Source organism: Monodelphis domestica, chromosome 5 (assembly GCF_027887165.1).
Source record: "Monodelphis domestica isolate mMonDom1 chromosome 5, mMonDom1.pri, whole genome shotgun sequence".
NCBI lineage: Eukaryota > Metazoa > Chordata > Mammalia > Didelphimorphia > Didelphidae > Monodelphis > Monodelphis domestica.
This window is the reverse complement of record NC_077231.1, coordinates 28,944,073-28,968,543: the sequence shown is the minus strand read 5'-3', so window position 1 is coordinate 28,968,543 and position 24,471 is coordinate 28,944,073. Positions and strand designations below refer to the sequence as shown.

The 24,471-nt window shown below is 32.4% G+C and overlaps 1 protein-coding gene across 1 annotated transcript; it reads left to right on the top strand.

Annotated features, from left to right (window-relative positions):
- Positions 1-11,978: 11,978 nt before the first annotated feature.
- Positions 11,979-12,920, top strand: LOC130454791 (olfactory receptor 6C1-like). Its single transcript, XM_056800991.1, has one exon. It carries the CDS (start codon positions 11,982-11,984, stop codon positions 12,918-12,920), a length of 939 nt encoding a protein of 312 aa, XP_056656969.1. The 5' UTR covers positions 11,979-11,981.
- Positions 12,921-24,471: the final 11,551 nt, after the last annotated feature.

Genomic DNA, 24,471 nt, shown 5'->3' with positions numbered 1-24,471 from the left:
TCATGTCATTGCCTATTTTAATGCCTTCAATTTCTTTTTCTTCTCTAATTGTTACTGCTAGTGTTTCTAGTACAATGTTAAATAATAGAGGTGATAATGGGCATCCTTGTTTCACTCCTGATCTTATGCATCTAGTTTATCCCCATTGCAGATGATGTTAGCTGATGGTTTTAGATATATACTGTTTATTATGTTTAGGAAAGACCCTTCTATTCCTATACTTTCTAGTGTTTTTAATAGGAGTGGGTGTTGTATTTTATCAAAGGCTTTTTCTGCATCTATTGAGATAATCTTGTGGTTTTTGTTGGTATGGTTGTTGATATGGTCAATTATATGGATGGTTTTCCTAATATTGAACCAGCCCTGCATTCCTGGTATGAGATTTAAATGTTAATATGGTAAACAACAAATTTTAGTAAATGTGGATATAGTGAAATAAAAAGTCAAACTAGCAAAATGATGATCATCAACATTAAATAACATCATCTCTTTGTAACTTGATAATCTACTCCCACTAATCATTTAATCAATATATTTCATCTTGCATTTTAGATATCCTATCCAATATCTCATGAGGGAAACATATCTTTGAGCAAAAGAGTCATTGTGTCCAACACTTCAATTGCTCCCTTGTTACCCTATCTAGGAATCTCCAGATTTAGTTTATGCTCTAAGGACAAGCAAGTGAAAAAAAAAACTTCCTAGAATATGGTTCAGAAAATTGTCTTTTCTTCAAATAAATAAAAGTTCTTTGACATGGAAACTCCAAAGAAAAACATTGAAGTAAAATGGGAATTTCTATAATTTGCCCCTTCTTACTCTCTTCCTTACTCTATTTCAAATAACAACACATACATTTTATCCCTTCTCTGTTTCTCATAATGCCAACTCTTACTCTTCCAGAGCCTTTGTTTAACCCATCTCCTCTAAATAGCTTTCCATTTGAATTTAAGATAGAGTTTGAAATAACCCTATAAAAGGTTTGCTGTGAAAAATCAGGAAAATTGTGATAGCACTTAATCATCTTCTACTTAGTGCATGTTTAATTGAAGTAAATTGATGTCCTTGAATTACCTCAGTGTCATTCTTTGCTAAAAGTGTCTTTTTAATTCTTTCTTTTTATTTTCCATAACAAATAAGATGAGAGTTCCTATATTCAAAGTAGAACAGTATACATGAAACCATTCTTTAGCTCCCTTGATTTTAATGCCTACTCCCTGACCATATGTCCAATTGATCTCATATATACTTTATTTGACCATAGTTGTTTGTATGTTGTTTCCACCATTTTACTGGTTATCAAATATCAAATTGATTTACTTCCAAAATATACAGATTACAGCTATTGGATCTTGGATTTAGAGGATAAAGTCCATTAAGTTAGGGAAGTGAAGTAATTTTCCCAATATTCCCATAGAAGTAAGTGACAGAATAAAAAAAAAATTTGAGCTAGATTCTTCTGATGATTCCACACTGGGCACTTTCTTGACTTACCATTAGTAGTAAGAAGTAAAATTGTACTGAAATTGCTTGTCCTCTTAAAACATCTTGTTAATTTCTATTTAAAATATTGCTTTTGTGTGTTAGTAAGTGTATGAGGCTAGATTTGAAATCAGGAAGATGAGTCTTCCTGAAACAAGGTTTGAAAAGATTTTTATTATGCCACCCTCCTGTACCAATGTACAATTCTTAGATTTGCATAACATTTTCATAAAGAATGTGTGCTGAGACTTAAAAATCTTATAAACCACAAAAAACAAAGAAAAATAATTGAAGACCTTTGTTTCCAATGATTTAACAATAAAAATATAATCAAAAGTTGGATTCAGTAAAAGGATTCACATTTGAATACAGAAAAATCATATAACCTTAAACTATATGTGGATAAGTGAATAAATCATAGAAATGATATATAATTTATTCAAAGAAAAGAATAAAGAGAAAATATACAAAAACTTCTGAATCAAAGTAGTTTTTGGGAGCCAAAGTATTTCTCTCAATACTTTTAAATATAAAAGAGATATGTGTAATAATTAAAATAGTTGTCTGCCATAAATTGTGGAATTTAAAATGGTTGAAGGCCATAAACTGTAAGAGTTAAAATAGTTGAGGTTGTAAACTGTAGTGAGTGAAATAGTGGAAGATATAAATTATAGTAGATATAAGAGTGGGTGAGTAAATTGTGACCGCAGAATATATGTTTCCACTACAGTGTCTTGTTTTAAATAAATATATATGGTGGTCACCAGGGAAATATTCCCAATTATGAATATACCCAAATCAACTGGGTTTTATAGAGAATTTAATTAATACAAATGAGGAATTAAAGAAAAGAGAGAAAGAGAGAAAAAGGAAATAAGTATGAAGGGCCTTAAGCCAACATGGCCTGGACCTGAGTCTTAAGAGAGAGAGATCAGTCAGTCAGTCTTTTATCACTCACCACAAGGTCTGTCTAAGCAAGGATTCTAGTGACAGAGTCTCTTCAGAGAGAGTTCCAGCCAGAGTCCTCCTCAAAGAGCCTTCCAGCCAGAGACTGTTTCAAAGGGCCTCTCTCAAGAGGCTCCAGAGGGACCGAGTCCCCTCAGAGGAGTTCCAGCGAGACCTCCTTAGAGATGGTCCTCCAAGAGCTTCCCTTCTCCAGCCTCTCTCAAGAGCTTCCCCAAAAGGATTCTGCTTTTTCTTATATAGGGGTTTTTCTCCTATGTCACCTCCCCTAAGTCCTTACATCTACCAATCACAGTAGACGTTTTCCAAAGGACAACCCATTCTAAAAACACTGCTGGGTCGACTAATCCCCTCAGTAAGTCTGAACCAGAGAAAACACAGCTGAGTCGACTAATCCCCTCAAGAGAAAACCTCCAAGTAAGTTTTCACCTCTTTGCTCCTGGCAAGTTTACATGTTGCCCGACCTTTATAGGTACCTAGCATCCCATTGTATCAATTCTAAAAACAGGCATGGCTCAAAGAACTCCCTGCCTCATCATAAGCATGGGTCTAAGTACTTTCATTGTTTAGCAAGGAGTTTTCTCCCCTAAAGCAGTCTTTAAGTACAGGTGGAGTAGAGGTCCTCCCATTTCTGATCCTGGCAAGTTCTCACAGTCAAAATGGAGAATGTTCCTAGTAGGGAATTGTTCCAATTGAGAATTCCCCAATGGGGAAAATTTTAACATTCACAAGTCTGAGAAATTTAAAGACTTACATATGGAAAAGATCAATGAAATGAATAGAAAAAAAGATAAAAATATACCAACTTTACAAAGAAAAGAGAAACAAAATTTGTCTAGTTTCCTACAGAGAGACTGATTTATACAAGAAGTAAAGGCACACAAATGTGATTTCCTAAATTTTCCCTGAATTTGGATTCAAAAGTGATGTTTGCAACCAGACCTGCTCCCTATTATCCTTATGACTGAACAAATTCCTTTACCTCTTTGCTCTCTTTTGTCACCTATAAAATGAGGAGTTAGACTAAAGGATCTCTAAGGCTCTTTCCAAGTTATATTAATTAACACACCACCCTTGCAAACACTTTAATTCATTTTATATGAAATGTCAAATCAAATTATTATTAGTTTGCCCTCTTTTCTTTGCTTCCCTCCCTCAACAGAGAAAGGAAGATGTAGATTTTTTTAATAAAAATTATTGGAAAATTAATTATCTTTAGAGAAATTCTGAGTATAATGAACTTGACTGAAGGGCATGTCATTGTAGGGTTGAACTCCTATGCTCAAATTGTTTTACATTTTTTAAAAAGGAAGGAACTGGGTAGAGATGACAATAGTGACTAAAAATCAAACTGGCTCTTATTAATGCAAGCTTCAGGAAATTTTGACAATGTTCCAACAAATAGTCTCAAGCTTGCTACATACCTTCCCTTGGTTTCATATACCTTAGTTAGATCTTATAATTTCATTTTCCCATTCCATCATTCCTAAAAATGTAGAATAGGAAATTAAACCAAGAGATTAAAAGTGTAGATGACAGGAAAGGGTATCCTTCATGCTTATGATAAATGCAGAGCATCAAAGATGTACAATGCACTGTCAACTTAGAGGAAGAAAAGTTATGTGTAACTAAAGGAGTATTACTATCCTTAATTTAGTGATAGGGAAACTGAGGTAAACTACCTCTGAGCAAAGTGGATTTCTGTTTGATATATCAGTGGTTCCCATGTTAAATCTCTTCATGTATAGGGTATGGAATCAGCAAATGAAAGAATCTTTCATGGACATGATACAAAAGATTGTATTTTCTTCAAAGGGAAAGTTCTGTTGATATGAGTAAAACATACAAATGAGAAGCAGAGATTCTTGACATTCTGTTCAAGATATTGACCCTTATATTTCTGTATCTTTTTTCTGATGTCATTAAATACCTCAAAAGATTTTTTATATTACTAATATAATTCTTCTCAAATCTACTCACTAAATTATCTTGTATTTAATTTGTATAAAATTTTAAATATATATATTATCATTCCTAACAAAATATAAGCTCCTTGAAAATAGGCACTATTTAATTATCAGTCTTTATATTCTCAGCCCATAGCACAGTGCTTGGTACAAAGTAGGTAGATTATAAATTCTTGTTGGTAGATTAATTTTTAGATGTGGATATTCTCTCCATTATTCCATATCATAATACCTCCATAACAAAAGAAATGGTTTTTGAATTTCTGTGCACCCTCCAAAATTTGAACCATGACCTGAAACTTGACATATTGTAGATAAAACTCACCATTATCAAGTCCTTAACCAAAGCCTTTCTGGATTGACAGGACCCAAAAATAATAACTAAATGCCAGTGTCACCTCCATATGTGGCTTTACAATTGGCTCATTAGTAGAAGGATACTTTTCTTGCTCAGATGCTCAATTGAATTTGTAATCTGATCAATTTTGAAGTTTGGGCCAATGATGCAGATTGTAATCCATCTGTGTCTGCCCATTTTATGTCACTTTTTTGTAATATACTCACTTTCAGAAATTCCAGGTCAAGGAGAAATATTACAAATAGCACAAAAGAAACAAGTCAAATATCTTGGAGTGACAGTCAGGATCATGCAAGACTTAACAGTAGGAAAGGATATTCTAGAGGGTTAAGGATCTAGGATTACAACCAAGAATCATCTACCTAGGGAAAATGAGACTACTTCTTCAGGGAAAAAATAGATAGTCTATAAAATAGAGAAGTTTCAAGGATTCCTGAAGAAAAGACCAGAGCTAAATAGAAAATCTGACATTCAAGTGCAAGACTCAAACATAAAAGTTAAACATTAAAGAGAAATCATAAGGGATATGGTACAGTTAAACTGTTTGCATTCCTACATGGAAAGATGATACTTGTAACTCATTAGAACATTATAATTATCATAGTAGTTAGAAGGTGTATGCAGAGAGGGAAATGGTGTGCATTGAATATATTGGGGTAATAGCTAAAAAATAAAAATCAAGGGTGAGAAAGAGTAATACTTTTGTAGGAGGGGAAAGGAAAAGGCATAATGGAGCGAATTATCTCTCATAAAAGAGGTGCAAAAGAGCTTTTACAGTGAAGGGGAAGTATAGGAGGTGAGAAGAAGAGCATTTGAATCTTTTTTTTTTCATCAGAATTGAAGAGGGAACACTATACACACTCAGTTGGGAATAAAAATCTTTCTAATCCTACAGGAAAGTAGGGTGGGATGGGATGGGCTTCATGGCTAAAATGCAGTGCAAATATAAAACATCATTGTGTTTTGTGTGGACATGAATACCCTTCAACACTTGAAGACTCTGCCAACAAACATTTTTAACTTAGTTAAGTCCTAGGAAGCTTTCTAAGGTTTAGAGAGAAGGGTTAAAAGTCTGGCAGAGAACACCACTAACCTCTGTCAGAAATGGGTTTGAGTCAATATGCTTCCAACTCCAGCCTAGCTCCTCTCTCTACTACTCCTTGCTTATTACTACTATTGTAATAATTATTATTATATTAATTCATCCATTTTGTCTTATTTGTCTCTAATTAAACAACCCTCTATAGTAATTCAAGATTACACAATAAACACATTTTAAATTATGAGATTTTACTTTATTACTATGAGGTTTCTGACTGTAATCACTAAAATAAAACAAGATAGAAAGAATGGAGAGAACAAATTAGTAGGTTATGGAGAAGGACTGATGGAGTTTTCCTTAGGAACTGGTACCAAAGTCTTTTGTGTTTGCCATAAGAGAGCAGTTTTGTGGGGAATGAATATTATAGGTAGTAGGAATTAGTATTCTTGTGAAGTTGCATCATTTCTGTTTATAAGGGACAGTAAGACTTACCCTCATAGTTCAGTAGCATCAGAGAATTCTGGACAGGGATATTATGTCATTATATTACATAATTAAATCCTTGGATAGTTGTAAAAATACAACAAATTCACATCTGACCACCTGTCTTTTATATCCATAGGTATTTAGAGTGCCAAGGATTTTTTGTTGTTGTTTTTAGTCTCTTTGGACAAGGTTCCCTAAGCTTCTATTTCCCACTTGTGCTAAGGTAGATTAGGTTTTATATATGTGAGTGCCTTATTAAATCAAACCTCCTGAGCAAGTATCACTCATAGTACATAGTACATGAACCCTATTCTACAATGACAGAAAGGTAAAATTAGCATTAAAATTGTGAAGAACCTTACATTTTCTGAAGATTTAATAGAGATTTTTGCCAGCTAAAATCAGTAGAATGTTTCAGAATCTAGAATACAAGATCATATTTGATAGAAAACGGTTTCAGATGCTCAATTTGTTTATAATTAAGAGGAATCTCAGAGCATGTCTGAGTGAGCATGTACTTGTGTGAAAGGTGGTAAGCAAGCCTGCATTACTCCTTACTTTTTGAGCAAACTATGGGATACTTTAGTTAAATTTTCAACAGTAAGCTATAAAGAATTGTCAAGAAGGTAAGTATTATTTTATTTTAATATCCATTTCTTTTCTTTATTGGAATTATGGCAAAACTTTTTGTGTTTGAATATGTATGTGTTTTCTTAAACATGACCACACATATTGAAATATCCTCATGAAGACAATTTTATTCATGAAAATCACAAAATAAAAATAAAAAATAATCTCAAAAGTGCATATTTCATATTTATTCTGTCATATGTAAGCATAGTGTTGGAAATTACCTTTCTTTGTCCTTTAATTCTTTGGATCATGGATCTGGCACTGTAAAGCCCTCAGAGGACTTCAAGTTCAATTATCTTAATTGTTTAGTTGAGAAACCTAAGAATAAAATGGGTTAAATGAATTTCCTAAGGTTATACAAGTATGAAATGACAAAGCTAAGATTTGAACTAAATTCCTTTGACCCCAAATAAAGAATTCTTTCCCCTATTACTGCTTTTAATTCCAAAGAATAACAAATGTTCACAAAAGCATATTGAATATGGCTAGATCATTGCCCTCTTCAGACAAAAAGAGAATCTACATTTGTACTGGAAGGACCTGGGTTTAAGTCCTACCTCTGTCACTCATTAGCCATATGACTTCACCTCTCTATGTCTGTTTTATTAATGTTTAAAAAAGGATGATGGATAAAATGATCTGAAATTTTCATTGTAGCTCTGAATTTTAATAATCCTTTATAATGCTTTGAATTAAAATAAAATGTATACATACTGGAATCCATTAATTCCAATATTAATGGAAAAAGGAGACTGAGAATTTTTCAAAGGACTTAGGAAAATAACAGTGGTAATAATGAAGGATATATTAAACAATATCATAAAAGCTCATCTAAATTTTAATTAGAATTTCTTGAGAAATTATCTTTCTATCAAATGAATAATAATGACTAAAGTAAGCATAAGAATAAATCTATATCTCACCCCAATGATTTTAATAGACACTCATTATTGTTTTTTTAATTGAATTGAATTGAAATCACACATTGGTGATATCCTGAAAGAAAAGGATGGCAATTAAAGGAGGAGTATCCACAGAGAATTGCAGACTTCTTAATTTTTTCTGATGTTTGCAAAAGAAGTTTTGTAGAAGAGAGTCTTGATAAGAAGGATGGGAATCTAATATTTAAAGTAATTATGGCAGTTTGAAGAGACTCCTGTTCCCTTAAAGCTTACTATAAAGTGTGACTAAAAGAAGAAAAAAATGAAGTGTCACCATTGAGGGTCCAAGAAACAGAGAAAGTCATTCATTTCATCAGAATTCAGAGGTGAAGACAAAGAATGGCAATGAAAACACAAAAACTGCAACCATGAAATGTAAGATCTATTTAAAATTTGTTTAGCAGAATTATAGAATGATAGATGGGAAGGGAGAGCTAATCTAGTCTTATCCCCTCCTTTTACAGATGAGGAAACTTCTAACATGAAGAATTCAATAAAGGTAGTTGGCATCAGTATGAGGATGTGATGTGAGCAAGTAAGGTTCAGAATATTATGTACTCCAAGACATCTTGTATAATACCTTGCCTTAGCATAGAAAGATCTTCTTCCTCTATTTGCCATTGTTATTTATTCATTTTAGTCATGTCTGACTTTTTAATCTCATTTGAGTTTTTGTTCAGTTGTTTCTAATGATGCACAACTCTTCTGATCCATTTGAAATTTTCTTGGTAAAGATAATGGAATTGTTTGCCATATCTTTCTCCATCACATTTAACAGATGAGAAGCTGAGGCAAACAGGATTAAGCAACTTAACCAGGGACATATAACTAGTAAGTATCTGTGGCCAGATTTGAACTCAAAGATAATTTTTCTTGACTTCAGACCTTGTGCTCTATCTTCTGTACCAATACTGTACAGTATCTATGTACTGTCCCTTTGTTTAGATACAAAATAAACTGGATAAAATAAATTCATATTTGGATAGATATAAGTAACTTAAATTGGGTCAGATAGATTTCTCATAGATGTAATCAACTCAGTTTCATGACTTCTACCAGTTCTGTTCATCCAGAAGCAAGTAGAAATACAGAACAAAGATTCAAGGGATTCAAGAGTAAAGGACAGTTTGGAGTTGAATTAGTTAATTATAGGATTGAGATTGCTAAGAAGAAAAGTGAATTTAGAGAAGTAACAAATAGCCTAAGAAAGTACTAAGGGGTAGAGGGGAATTTGAGAAGTAATGATTATGAAGAAGAAGAAGAGATTTTGGAGGAGTAAGCCCAACAAAGTGATGGAATTAATTAACAGGTAGCATTTATATGCTTTTAAAAAGTGATTAGAGAAAATTATAAATATTGCCTCAAAACATCTCTGGGAAGAAGGCATCATTAATCATCCCTATTTTGAAGATTGATTTAGCTTCCAAGGGTTACAAAGCTGAGAAGTCTCTTAGGCCAGATATGAACTGAAATTTTCCTGACTCTTATTTCAGATTTCTATCCATTGTACCACTTTGATGCCTCTGTCAGAAATATTGAAGTTATGATCACATAGAGGAATTTAAGAACTTTTTTTAACACAGAAAAGAAATACTTTTGAGTCAGTAATGCAATGTCATTCTCAAGACTTCCACTATCTCCACCTCTCTGTACAATTTTGGGCCTTTGGCTCTGTTTTACTTTGTGTTTTCCCTTCACTGTGACTTCCCTGCTGCTGAACAGAGCTGGTAGAAGCTATGAAACTGAACTGAGAGATCAAGGACATGACAATCCTTCTGTGTGGCCATGTGGAATAGAAGAGTAAATTATGGAATCTAAGATGACTGAGGAACTGGGAAATTAGAGTATTTGAGGAATGCCTGTATGAAGGTATGTCTATATGGAATATTTATAATTAACAACATAGTATTGTCTCTGATGAAGTAGAAAACGTTATTTAATAAAATTTGAAACCCTTAAGCACAAGGGCTTAAAAAGAAGACATGACATTGCAGCCCAGTCTAGCAGGTTTAGTAAAGATGCACACAAGGCAAAGAAGGGGAAAGAATAAGCTTTTATATAACATTTACTATATTCCAGGCACTGAGCTAGGCACTTTTTACAAGCATTTCTATTTTGATACTCACCACAGTCCTGCAAGGCAGGTATTGTTTTAAATCACAATTTTGTAGCTAAGGAAATTGAGGCAAAGAGAGTTTACGTGTATTGCTTTGGGTCACCTAGCTAGCAAGAATCTGTGGTGGAATTTGAACTAAAGTCTTCCTGAAACTATGTCCATCACTCTCCACTACTTCACCAGGTACCTGTAAGAAAGCTAGGAGAAAGAAAGTAGAGGCAACTATTGTAAGGAAGAGAATAAGCATCAGTTCCTGAGGTTAAAATATTCAAGAAGAGAAAGCTGAAGTATACAATATAGAGATTAGTTGGCAGAGGAAAGACTGATGTAAAAAATGTTCTTGTATTGTTTCCATGCTATTACTTCCATTAGAATGTGAGATCCTTGAGGGCAAGATCTGAATTTGTTCCTTTATTTGTATATTTAGCATAGTGACTAAAACAGAGAAAACACATAATAAATGCTTATTGATAAATAAATAGATAAAATTAAGACCAACAAACACAAGATAGATGGACAGATTGATAAAAAGAAAACTGACAAATATTAGAATTACAGACTTACAGAAGTGGTCTTTTTGTGTAGTAGCAGGAGCCTTAAATTTGTTTTCAAAAGAGCTGTCTGTATCCAGATAATCTCATTATTGTCCTTGTGAATTTTAACAAAACCTTTTACCTTTCTGCTAAGCAGAAATAAAATAGGAGTGAGACTAAAGAATCCTTAAGGTTTTTTTTCCCAGCTCTTAAGTTCTGTTGTCTAACCTCCTACACTGGCAAACATTTAAATTCTTTTTTATAGAGAATTTAAACTGAAACTACTAAGAATTTGTCCCGCTTTCTTCTCTCCCTTCTCTCACACAAAAAATGTAGTTCTGTTGTGTTTTTTCTTTTTAATATAAATTGCTGGAAAAATTAACTCCCTTTAGAGAAATTCTGATCATAGAAAACTTTACTGGAGTGCATATAATTATAGAGAAGTATTCCTCTACTCCCATAGTTTTGTGTTAAAAAAGGAAGTAACATGGGAAAATGATTATATTGATTGGAAATCAAGAAGGCTTTTCTTCAAGGTTCAAACTTCAGAAAATTTTTCAGGGGCTCAATAAAAAGTCTCAGCTTCTTCACTGATTCTCTTTGCTTCTGAGAGACTAGTTACATCCTACTTTTGGTTTTCCTAACTCTTTTTTTTTTTTACCCTTCCTAGAAATACAGGATAGTTGATGATAGATTAAAAATGTGAATGACAGAATAATGTGTCCTTAATCTCTTGGTCACATTCTAGAAGAACTATGTGATATGTGAAAAAATGTAAAATTCAATATAATCCATGATAATGGCACCAAAGATGCACAAAGTGCTCTTAGTTTAGATTGGGAAAATTTATTTCAAACTAGAGAAGTATTATTATCCCCACTTTATACATGAGAAAACCGAGGCAGATTTAAATTGGACATTGTGGAATGGGTTGGAATGGAGAAAAGAGAAGGGGATAGGATATTTGATTCATGGAGGAGGATTTTTATTTAAGTGCTAAGTTTAAGGTATACACTGAAATGTAGGTTAAGTTGGCATAGATTGGTCTAGATTGTTATGTAAAGATTTTATTATAAGATAAGTTGATGAACAATTATAGAAGGTCATAAATGAAAAGTTAAGAAGAACAAAAATGTTTCTTATTTCATTTGGAAGTATTTGGTACCTAATCATGTTCTATCTTGTATTTTAATTATTTGGGAACATATCTTTCAAACTATATCAAGCTCCTTAAAAATATCAACCACATCTTATTTATCTTTCAAATCCTCTTCATATTTAATATAATAACCTAACAAAGTCTTAATAAATGTTAAAATGATTTAATTAATTAATCCTAATATTTCCTCCATACTGCATTTCAACTATAGCCCATACTTAAACTTTCTGTTTCTTCTTATTTTTTAGGTCATTTCCTTTAGGTTTTATTGTAGATCTACTGGAGAAGAGAGAAAACAACTATGAAAAATCATACACAGATGACAGAATTCATCCTCCTGGGATTGTCAGATGATCCAAAGTTTCAAATGGTCATTTTCTTCTTTCTCTTACTTGCCTACATACTCAGCATTGCTGGGAACTTAACCATCATCCTCCTTACCCTATTAGACTCTAACCTCCAGACCCCAATGTATTTCTTCCTCAGGAATTTCTCTTTCTTAGAAATATCATTTACAACTGTCAGTATTCCCAGGTTCTTGGCCACCATCATAACTGAAGACAAGACCATTTCCTATAATGGTTGTATGGCTCAATTGTTTTTCTTCATTCTCTTGGGAGTAACTGAATTTTACCTTCTGGCAGCCATGTCCTATGACCGCTATGTTGCCATTTGCAAACCCCTCCATTACACAACCATCATGAGTGGCAGAGTCTGCACTTTGCTTGTCTTCTACTCATGGTTTATTTCATTCATGATCATTTTCCCAGCACTCATAATAATGCAGCAGCTTGACTACTGTGCTGAAAAGATCATTGACCATTTTGTCTGTGACTATTCTCCCCTCCTACAACTATCCTGTACAGATACCCAGTTCTTAGAGATACTGGGCTTTTCCTGGGCTGTGATAACTCTTATGTTCACACTGGCATTAATAATTCTCTCCTACATTTATATCATCCAGACAATTTTGAGGATCCCCTCTGTCAATCAGAGGAAAAAGGCCTTTTCCACTTGCTCTTCTCATATGATTGTCATCTCCATTTCTTATGGCAGCTGCATCTTCATGTACATCAAACCCTCAGCAAAGGACAGAGTATCTTTGAGCAAAGGAGTTGCTGTGCTAAATACATCAGTAGCCCCTATGTTGAATCCCTTTATTTATAGTCTAAGGAATAAGCAAGTGAAACAAGCCTTCATGGACATGTTACAAAAGATTGTGTTTTCTACAAAAAAATGAAAGGATTTGCTGAAATGAATAAAAGTTGCAATGAAAAGCAGAGTTTATTAATAGTCTGTCCAAGACTTTGTCAGCTCCCTTATTTCTCTGTATCTTTTTCCTTCTGCAATGTAATACTTCAGGTGGGATTTTTAAAATTTTACAGGTAAAATTACTTATAAATCTACCCACCAAATGGTCTTGTAATTAATTTGCACACACACAAATAATATTGTATATAAACATATATATATGTAGAGAAACTGAGAGATAGATAATCTCTTTCAACCCAATGTAAGCTCCTTAAGGATAGGGACTATTTAATTTTGTTTTCATATCTCCAGCACCTAGCACAATGGCCAGCACATTGTATATAGATTATACATTTTTGTCTATTGCTTGATTTTTATAAGTGAATATTCAATCCTATAATATCAAAATATCTTCACATCTAAGGAAATAATGTTTGAGTTGCTGTGATCCTTTCCACAAATGAATCATTACCATGGTTGATGAACCTCTCCATTGTGAAGGACTTAACAGAAGCCTTTCTGGTCTGATTGGACTAAAAGTCATATTATGTCATAGCTAAAGGAGCTTCAAAATCTTGCTAAAGCAAAGGTTTCTTCAAAGAGTTGAAGTCTGCAAATAGGGAGAAAAAGTCTAAGACTTTTCTGAAGAATATAATTCTTTAAAAAGTAGACAATAATAAGAAAGCATAAGATTTGTAGGAAGTAGCCAAAGTATTATATAGGAGAAATATTTATCTTTAGATGCTTCCATCAGTAAAATGGTAGGGCAGGGCATATCAGATCAGTGAATTGGGCATGCAACTAAAAACAAAAAACACTAGACAAAGAAAATACTTTTAATCCCTAATTGACCACAAAAGTAAAAATCTTAAAATCTTGAGGTGACTATAATAAAGTGGAAAAAGAAAAATAACAAAAGTGGGTGCTGGTATATGAGGGGGAAACAAAATAGATTTTCTAATTTGCTATATTTATTATTTAAATTATTTAAATTTGATTAAAAAATAGAAAAACAAATTATCTGATGTAAAAGGGTGAATGCAATACCAAAAGAGAATTAAATTAAAGCTATTAATAGGAGTTATTCTTTTCAACTATATGTCAACAAAATTGACATTCAAAGCAAAAGAGATGAATAATTAAAAAATAAATATTGCCAAGATTAATGAAAAAAGAGAATATATAAATATATGTTAAAAAACAAATAGAACAAATCACAAATAAATTCCCTAAGGAAAACTCCTCAGGACAAGATGGATTTAAAAATTTCCTTAAGAATTAGAATTAGATAAGTGGAAGCTAAAACTCCATGAGTCATCCCAAAATTACAAAATAAGGAATGGCTAAGTGCCTCAGTAGATAAAGAGGTAGGCCAAGAAATAGGAGGTCCTGTGTTCAAATCTGTCCTCAGACACTTTCTAGCTGTGTGATATTGCGCAAGATACTTAATTCAAATTGCTTAGCCCTTACTATTCTTCTGCATTGGAACCAATACATAGTATTGATTCTAAGATGGAGAGTAAGGATTAAAAAAAGAATAATGATACCAAATCTAAAAAAATCAAGTAAAAAGAAACATATGTCAAAGATGGCAGTGGAAAAACCATTGTCATGGAATATGAATCAAGGTGAATTAATTAAAGTATTATTGGACTATCTGATTTTAAAAAGAGCACAGAATATATATAAACATATCAAGGAAAACTATTGCAACATTTTAAAACAAGAGCATAAAATAGAAATTGAAAGAATGCAACAGTTATGTCTTGAAAGAGATCTCAAATTGAAACCTCCTAATAATATTATACTCAAATTCAAAGATTACAGATCAGGGAGAATATATTGCAAGAAGCCCAAAAGAAACAATTCAAATATCTTGGAACTACAGTAAGGATCGAATAAGACTTAGGAGTACTACATGAAAGGATTGAAGGACTCGGATATGATATTCTAGATGGTTAAAGATATAGGATGGCAATCAAGAATAATCTACCAAGGAAAAATGAGAATACTTCTTCAGGGGAAAAATAGATAATCTATAAAATAGAGAACTTTCAAGGATTTCTGAAGAAAAGAACAGAGCTAAATAGAAAATCTGACATTCAAGTGCAAGACTCAAACATAAAAGTTAAACATTAAAGAGAAATTATAAGGGAATCAGTAAGGTTAAACTTTTTTGCATTCCTACATGGGAAGATGATATTTGTACCTAATCAGAACATTATAATTATCACAGTAATTCGAAGGTGTATGCAGAGAGGGAAATTGTGTGCATTGAATATATTGGAGTAATAGTTAAAAAATAAAAATTAAAGGTGAGAAAGAGTAATGCTTTGGTAGGAGGGAAAGGAAGAAGCACAATGCAATAAATTATCTCTCATAAAAGAGGTGCAAAAGAGCTTTTACAGTGAAGGGGGAGATGTAGGATGTGGGAAGAAGAGCATTTGAACATTATTTTCATTAGAATTGATTCAAAGAGGCAATACCATACGTATTCTTTTGGGACTGAAAATCTATCTAATCTTACAGGAAATTAGAGTGGCAAGGGTATAGGGGAGACTAATATAAGAAATAGCAAAGCAGAAGAGTCGGTGATTAGAAGCAAAACAATTTTGAGGATGGACAGCATGAAAAAATAAAAAATACAGCCTTATATAGGAAGGAAGCAAATACACAGTAATCATAAATGTTGAAAAAATTACTACAAATCTCTCTCATAATGAAAGATTAATTTCTCATGTTTATAGAAAAATGAGTGATGTCCAAGAAAAAAAATATTCAAAAAAATAGTCAAAAGATGTGAATAGTTATTTTTCAGAGGAAGAGATCAAAGTTATTTATTGTCATGTAAAAAGGCTATAAATCACTATTGATTAGAAAAAAGCAAATCAAGGGGGCAGCTGGGTAGCACAGTGGATTGAGAGTCAGGCCTAGAGACTGGAGGTCCTAGGCTCAAATCTGACCTCAGACACTTCCCAGCCGTGTGACCCTGGGCAAGTCACTTGACCCCCATTGCCTAGCCCTTACTACTCTTCTGCCTTGGAGCCAATACACAGTATTGACTCCAAGACAGAAGGTAAGGGTTTAAAAAAAAAGAAAAAAAGAAAAAGCAAATCAAAACAACTCTGAGGCACCAAACCACTCTTGATTATTATAATAAAAAAGAAAAATGACAAACCTTGGAGGATATGTGTGAAAATCAAGACTAATATACTTTTCGGTGAATTATCACAAGAACCAATCCTTCTGGACTGTGTGCAACACTTTGTCTTTGACTGGGAGCTCTGAATTTGACTAACGCATTCCTAAGAACTTTCATTTTAGGATCTCTTTAATGACATGAGTGGTGTATTATTTCAATTTCTATTTTATCCTCTGGTTTTAGAATGTCACAATAGTTTTCCTTGATAACAATTTGGTACTACAAAGGGCTTTAAAATTGTTTATACCCTTTGTCCTAGGTCTGTATTTCAAAGAGATTAAAAAAAAGGAAATGCATCTATATGTATAAAAATATTCATAGAAGCTCTTTTTGTGGTGGAAAAGAATTGGAAAGTAAATGGAAGCCAATCAATTGGGATAGTGGTATTACTGGATCAATGTGTATGCAGTTTTATAGTTCTTTGTTCATTTGTTTCAAATCACTTTCTGGAATGATTGCATCAGTTCATAACCCCAACAACAATTCATTAGTGTCTCAATTTAAATCAAACCAAAAAACAAATAAGAAAAAGTAAGGGAAGTAATTGAAATGCTAGAAAAATTAGTTAATAGACATCTGGAGAAAACTGAAGAAGGATAAAAGTAATGTACCTTCTTCTCAACAGTACATGGTACATCTACAAAGACTGACCATATACTGGGGCATAGAAATATTTCAAACAAATGCAGAAAAAACAGAAATAATAAATTCCTCTTTTTCAGATCATAATGCAGTAAAAATATAATTAACAAGGGTCCATGAAAAGGAAAATTTAAAATTAATTGGAAATTAAATAATTTAATTTTTCAAAACTGGTGAGTCAAAGAAGAAATCATGGAAATAATTATAGACTTTATTAAAGAGAATGACAATGAGGAGACATCATATCAAAACCTATGGGGTATAGCCAAAGCAGGACTTGGGGGAGGGGGGGAGGAGAATTTATAGTGCTGAGTGCCTATACCAACAAAATAGAGAGGGAAGAGATCAATAAATTGAGCATGCAACTTAAAATATTAGAAAAAAGAACAAATTAAAAATCCCCAGATAAAAACTAAATTGGAAAGACTAAAAATTAAAGGAAAAATTAATAAAATTGAAAAGTAAAAGAACTATTGAACTAATAAATACGACTAGGAGCTGGTACTTTGAAAAAAACAATTAAAATAGATAAAATACTAGCCAATTTAATAAAAAAGAGAGAAATTGCCATAAGTTTGCCCACTAGTTTGTAATTTCCTTTTGAATCCTGGTTATACTGGTTTTGTTTGTCCAAAAATATTTTAATTTAATGTAATAAAAATTGTTGATTTCATATCCCAGTATGTTCTTTGTCTCTGTAGGCACAAATTCTTCCTGCATCCATAGATCTGTGAGGTAAAATATTCCATTCAGTCCTAATTTAATTATATTATTAGTCTTTATGTCTAAAACATATAAGCATTTTGATCTTATCTTGGTGTAGGGAATAAAATATCTTTAAAAATAATTATTAGATTCTGTGCCACAATTAAACAAAAAAAAATCCTAAGATTTTTCAATGCTGTAGAATCTAGAAAAAGCGAAAACACATACAAACATAATCTGTTGCATAAAAACATTAAATTTAATTGAGGGAAAGTCAAACAGAAACAAAGAAGGAACTATTTAAATGGGAGGGTAGAATTAAGTTGGGAATATTCTCAAGCAATGGAAACTAAATCAGAGTTTTAATCTCCATGGAAAAAGTATAAATTCAGTGATCAGGAAATGGACAAAAGAGCCAGAAGCCTTTAATCAGATTACTTCCATTACAGATTATTAGTATTGATCACATTTTCTTTTTCACCCTCTTCCTTTCTTTGCAATATGGGAGAGAATAAAAAGAGTGGCATTTTAAAGAGGATTTAATAGAGAAAAAAAATACAATTAACCTCAACAGGAAATGAGAATAGGTAGGATCTACCCATAAAAAAAGAAGAGCAGCAGAATGGTGTAGAAAGTGGATTTCAATAATGTATTGTTTATAATAAATTCTTAAAATATAAACAGGGTTTAGAGGAGTTTTTATTATATCACAGGTGAAATCTAAAATAGCAAGGAGTGAAAATTATGGACACAAGAAACAGAAGTAAAAATAGACATGCTCGAAAGAAATAATGTAAGAAATTACATTATAGTTAAAGACATCGTGGATAATGAAATACATACATATCATATAGCATGATATATATTTAAGGAAAAACTAGATGAATTATATAGAGAAAAACAATCATATTTATATACCTTAACCTACTTTCAGATTTAAACAAATATAACCAAAAATCTAAATGCAAGAAGTAAAGACCTGAAGAGAATAAGAAAAAGTACAAATGATATTAAACAGGAACCCAAAACAGTATTTATATATCTTGATTTTTGTTTAGTCATTTTCAGTGATGTCTCATTACCACATTTAAGGTTTTCTTGGCACAGATACTGGAGTAGTTTGTCAATTCACTTTCCAGCTCATTTTATAGAAGAGCCGAGGCAAAAGGATTAAGTGACTTGACTGAAGTCTCACAGATAGTAAGTGTCTGAGGCAAGATTTCAAATCAGGAAGATTTCAAGACTTGGTTATATAACTGTCCCAATGTATAGTTTAGATTTGCATTAAATATTTATGAAAAATGATTATGTGATGAGACCTAAAAGTCTTATTAACCAAACAAGAAAGAAAAAAAATAAAGATACATTGCAGAAAATATAGTAATAAATAATTAAGAGGTGAATTTGGTAAAATGATTCTAATTTGAATGTGGATAAATAATATAATCTTAAATAATTTATGCCTTATAATAGAAATCATAGAAACATTAAATAATTTGATCAGACAATGAGAAAAAATACAAAATATTTTGATATTCAAAGTAGTCATTAGGAGTCTATGTTTCTCTCAACACATTTCAAAATGAAAGAAATAAGCAACAGAATAGTAAATTGAAAATATATTTTAAAAGTATATCAATTAGACAAAAAATTGAATTAAATAAATGTAAATAAAATGTGTCTATATATCTAGGTGGCACTCTGGAAAGATCCCAAAGCAAGGAGTTAGGAAGACCTGAGGACAAATATTACCCTAGACATGTAATAATTTTTGGATCCTTAGCAAGGAATTTATCTTCTGTTTGACTCCAGTTCTTTAACTTCTGGTAGAGTAATAGTATCTAAATTTTAGGGTTGCTATGATATTATGATATAAGAATGGTATATAATATACATTACTAGTTAGAGGAGAAAAGCAAATGAGGTTAAATTGAAGAGTTATTGAGTAATATCTATCTACAAAATTAAAAAAAGAAAGAAGGAAAAATAGACTTTTTTTAGTTTCTAGAAAAGTAGTTTAAAAAAAACAGATAATCAGGATAGCTTAAAAATGAGTTCCTTTAATAAAGTTTTGCAGTTTCATGTGCAATTTTATGTGTGTGAACATCTTATATTTATTTTACTTGACTTTGGTTACCTTGGAATCAAAAGTTTAAAAATAAAAAGATGAGAAATGAAGAAAGGAATTAGGATAGAAGCTTAGAGAATATCCTCAAAGAGCACAGAACATCAATGGTTATCCTGAAAAGAAAGTCAAAAAGACTGGTCTAATAGGTAGAAAAAGAATCATGAAAAGGCAATTTCAGGAAAGCCCATGGAGAAGAAAGAAAAAGGTTAGGAAAATTTAGAATCTAATACAAATGCAAAATATCACATAAATGACACTTAATACTTCAAACTCCATTTTATCAACAAAGTTAATAGTCCATTTTTCACTTTGTAGTTGAGTCCAAGGAAATAAACTGAGAAACAGACAAAAAATGTTAAGAAACTATCCCAGGGGGGCAGCTTGGTAGTTCAATGGATTGAGAGCCAGGCCGAGAGAAGGGAGGTCAACCCCCATTGCTTAGCCCTTTTCATTCTTCTGCCTTAGACCAGAGACACAGTATTGATTTTAAGACAAGTTAAAAGTTTTAAAAATAAAAACATCTGATGGAGACACATCACTAAACTATGTTAGAGAATGGGTTTTATTTACATTACTAATTTGATCCCAGTCCCATTCTCTACTACTCCTTGCTGTTTTCTGCTATTGCTATCATTATATTATATATATATACACACACACACACACATATATATATATTATAATTATGATTATTTGTCTCTAATTAAACAGGCCTATAGAATACTTCAAGAATGCATAGCAGATTATTTTTAAACATTGAGAATGTTCTTTTTACTATGATATTTTTGACTGTATACTGAAATAAAACAATAGAGAGAATGGAAAAAATTTGTGAAGAAGGATTAATGGAGCTTCCTTTAAAGAACTGGAACCATAGTCTTTTGTATTTTCCACAAGAAAGCAGTTTTGGGGGAATGAGAATAATGGTAAGTAAGAATCATGATTCTTATGAATTTGCATCAATCCTGGTGATAAGAAACAATTTAGCACCAGAGAATTCTGAACAGGGACATAATCCTCTCATCTTAGGTAATCACTTGTATAGTTTTGGGAATAACCACATATCTCCATTTGGCTACTTGCCTAAATTATTCACAGGTATTAAGCTTGCCAAGGATTTTTTTTTGGGAGGAGGAGGAGTCTCTTTGGGCCCTGTACTCTATGCTTCCATTTCCCACTTGTGCAAAGATGGATTAGGTTTATATTCCTTAGTACTTTCTGAAACCGTCATGTCATGACACTTTTGACTTGTTCAAAGATTTATCACTCCTAAGCAAGTATCAGTCATAATAGATAAATTATATACTGTAATTTCAGAAAGCTAAGATCAGCATCAAGTGTTTTGAAGAACCTTATATTTTCTCTTGACTTGAGAGGGATATCTGACAGAGCTAAAATCAATAGAATGTCTCAAAATCTAAAATACATAGTCATATATGAATGGATAGAAAGAAAATGGTTCCTGACATATCCTGTTAGCTAAAAACAATCAGGAATCTCAGAGAGGGTGTGAATAAGCATGCAGTTGTGTGAGAGGTAATGGTCAGATCTTGCCACCTGGTCAATGCTAATGCATTACTTAGTGTTTGAGGAAATGATATAGGATCTTTAAGTTAAAATTTCAGCAGCAAGCTATCAAGGATTGTAAAAAAAATGTAAGTATTATTTTGATTCAGTATCCATGCTTTTCTCATTGTATTGACATTACACATATTGACATATCCTCAAAAGGCAAATTTTATTCATGGAAAATGTAAAATAAAAATTAAACTTAATATTAAATTTGTCATTTTATTCCCTATTGCTCATTTTGCTTATTCATGTTGGAAATTATTGTTCTTCATCTTTTAATCCACAGGTTGATAGATTTCGACTTGGAAAGCTCACAGTGGTCATCAAGTTCACTCCTCTGAATTGGTTGAGAAAACTGAGAAGTTAAATGACTTTCCTAAGGTCACATAGATATTAAGTTAGAAAGCTAAGATTTGAACTAGTCCCTTGACCTCAAATCAAGTATTCTTTCCACCCCTTCTAATTACAAAGAATAACAAAACTTCAGAAAAACCTTAATAAATATGAATAGATTTTTGTCTCCTTTAAATGATGAGATAATGTAGAATCAGAATAAGAGAGCCTGGACTCAAATACAGTCTCTACCACGTAGCTCAACAATATCTTCCCCTCTCTAGACCTGTTTCTTACTGTTTAAATGGAGGAAAATGGACAACATCATCTCAAAGCTCCATTACAGCTAAAACTGTAGAATCATGTAACTGAATTAAAATAAAATGTTTACATGCTGGAAAATAACAACGCCCATTTTGATGAGTGGAAAGAGAAAAATATCTAAGAGCAACTTAAGAAAAGCAACTCTCTTATATAGTAATGAAAGGTACGAGAAAACAAACTAGTAAAAAACAATAGAAATTTAACTAGAATATCCTGTCAACTTGTGTTTCTATTTATGAATAATGGGTAAAATTTTTAAAGTGGTTATTGATATGAACATAAAATAACTATTTTCCACATATAGAATCAAATTAAGGTACTACTTTCAACATTGACAAAAATGAGTATCTTCCCATCTCTCCCCCAATTATCTTTATAGGTACTTAATTCATATTTATTTAACTGAAATCAAACATTGTTGATAACATGAAAGAAAAGGATGGCAATGACATGGAGGAATGACTCAATATTCTTGCACACTTCCTAGGTCTTAGCTTTTTTTTCTGGTTCTTTTTAAAGATACTTCATAGAAAAAGTCTTGACAACACTATGATGTATGAAAAGGTTGGGAATCTAACATCAAAAGTAATTATGGAAGCTAGAAGAGATTCCCATTATGATAGAACATAAAAAAGAGAATGAAAAGGAAATTAAGAGGAACCAGTGAAAGTCCACAAAATAGAAGAAGCCAGTTGATTTCATCTGGTAGGTAAGCATTTAGAATTGACAATGAAAAGTCATGACAAGCATTGGAATTGTAACCATAAAGTATAAGAAAAATTCAGAATTTATTCAGGGGATAATCATAGATTAAGAACTAGTAAATGAATGTGGATTGAATTAGTTAATGATAGGATTGATATAGTAAAGGGATGAAAGTGAATGTAGAGCAAAAGTAATGGCCAAAGAAATTGCTGAAGGGTGGAAAAATTGGAAGTCCTGATGAGGAAAAACAAATTTTTAGGACTTGCAGAGGGATGGTAAAAATAAGACCTAGAATTCATATGTCATTGTAAAGTATGCAGAGCTTTTAAGAAATATCACAACATATCCTGAAGGTAGGTGCTATTATTTTCCCTATTTTGTTGATGGGGATTCTGAGACAGACTAGCCCAGAATAAATGTCTTCCCCATGGTCAAAGAATTAGAAAGTCACATTTGAGGCCAGATTTGAACTGAGATTTTCTTGACTCCAGATGCAGAGTTCTATCCTTTGTACCATCTCAATACATCAGGTGGCAAGATGAGAAGTTATGATGATATAAAGGCAGGTCAGAATGTTTTTATTTTTGTTCTTTGTTATAGAAGAGGAATGCTTTTGAGCGAATGAATAATCCTCTCCATGATCAGAAATTCCATTCTCTCCACCCCTCTTCACTTTCTTAGGTCTTTACCTCTGCTCTAACTTGGCTGTCCTCCCTTCAGAATTTCAGTCTTATAATTAACTAATTCAACTCCATCCTGTCTTTTACTCTGAAATCCCCCTAAGCCTTTGTCCTGCATTGGGATTTGCCTTCTGTTGAACAGAGATGGTAGCAGTTATGAAACTGAGTTGACTGGTAAGATCTAGGATATGACAGTGTGTGTGAGTGACCAAGGTGGAATATATGGGATCTGGGGGACTTTAAGATAGAACTAGAAATGGAAAGATAAAGTATTTGATTATTACCTTTATGTTTGTGTGTATTTATTTTATATAGTATTTTATAATTAATTTAATATCAATTATTAAACCAATTTTAAACAATTCAATTTTATTTATTTGATAATTTCATAAAATTAAAAGTATAAAAAGTGGTTATATGTATGATAAAGTAAGAAAGTTATTTAATAAAACTTGAAGGAGTATTCAGACTTAGAGTGTCTTTGATATTATGACCCGCTTAGTAGTCTTTTTTTTTTTAATATATTTTATTTGATCATTTCCAAGCATTATTCGTTAAAGACATAGATCATTTTCTTTTCCTCCCCCCCACCCCCCATAGCCGACGCGTAAGTCCACTGGGCATTACATGTTTTCTTGATTTGAACCCATTGCTTTGTTGATAGTATTTGCATTAGAGTGTTCATTTAGAGTCTATCCTCTGTCATGTCCCCTCAACCTCTGTATTCAGGCAGTTGCTTTTTCTCGGTGTTTCCACTCCCATAGTTTATCCTTTACTTATGAATGGTGTTTTTTTTCTCCTGGATCCCTGCAAGTTGTTCAGGGACATTACACCGCCACTAATGGAGAAGTCCATTACGTTCAATTATACCACAGTGTATTAGTCTCTGTGCACAATGTTTTCCTGGTTCTGCTCCTCTCGCTCTGCATCACTTCCTGGAGGTTGTTCCCCGCTTAGTAGTCTTAAACAAGACCTGTTATTTACTATGTGCTAGGCACTGTGCTAAACATTTTATACAAGCATTTTCTCCTTTAACTTAGAATTGCCTTACAGAGTAGGTTATTATTATCCCCATTTTATAGTTGAAGAAACTAAGGCAAACAGTTTAAGGATCTTGCTTATAGTCACACAGCTGAGTGTCTGTGATGAGATTTGAAGTAAGTTTATTGCTCATAGGACTGTCACTCTCTATTGCCCCACCAGGTATCTTTAAGAAAATGAGAAGAAAGTAGAGGTGATTATTCTAAAG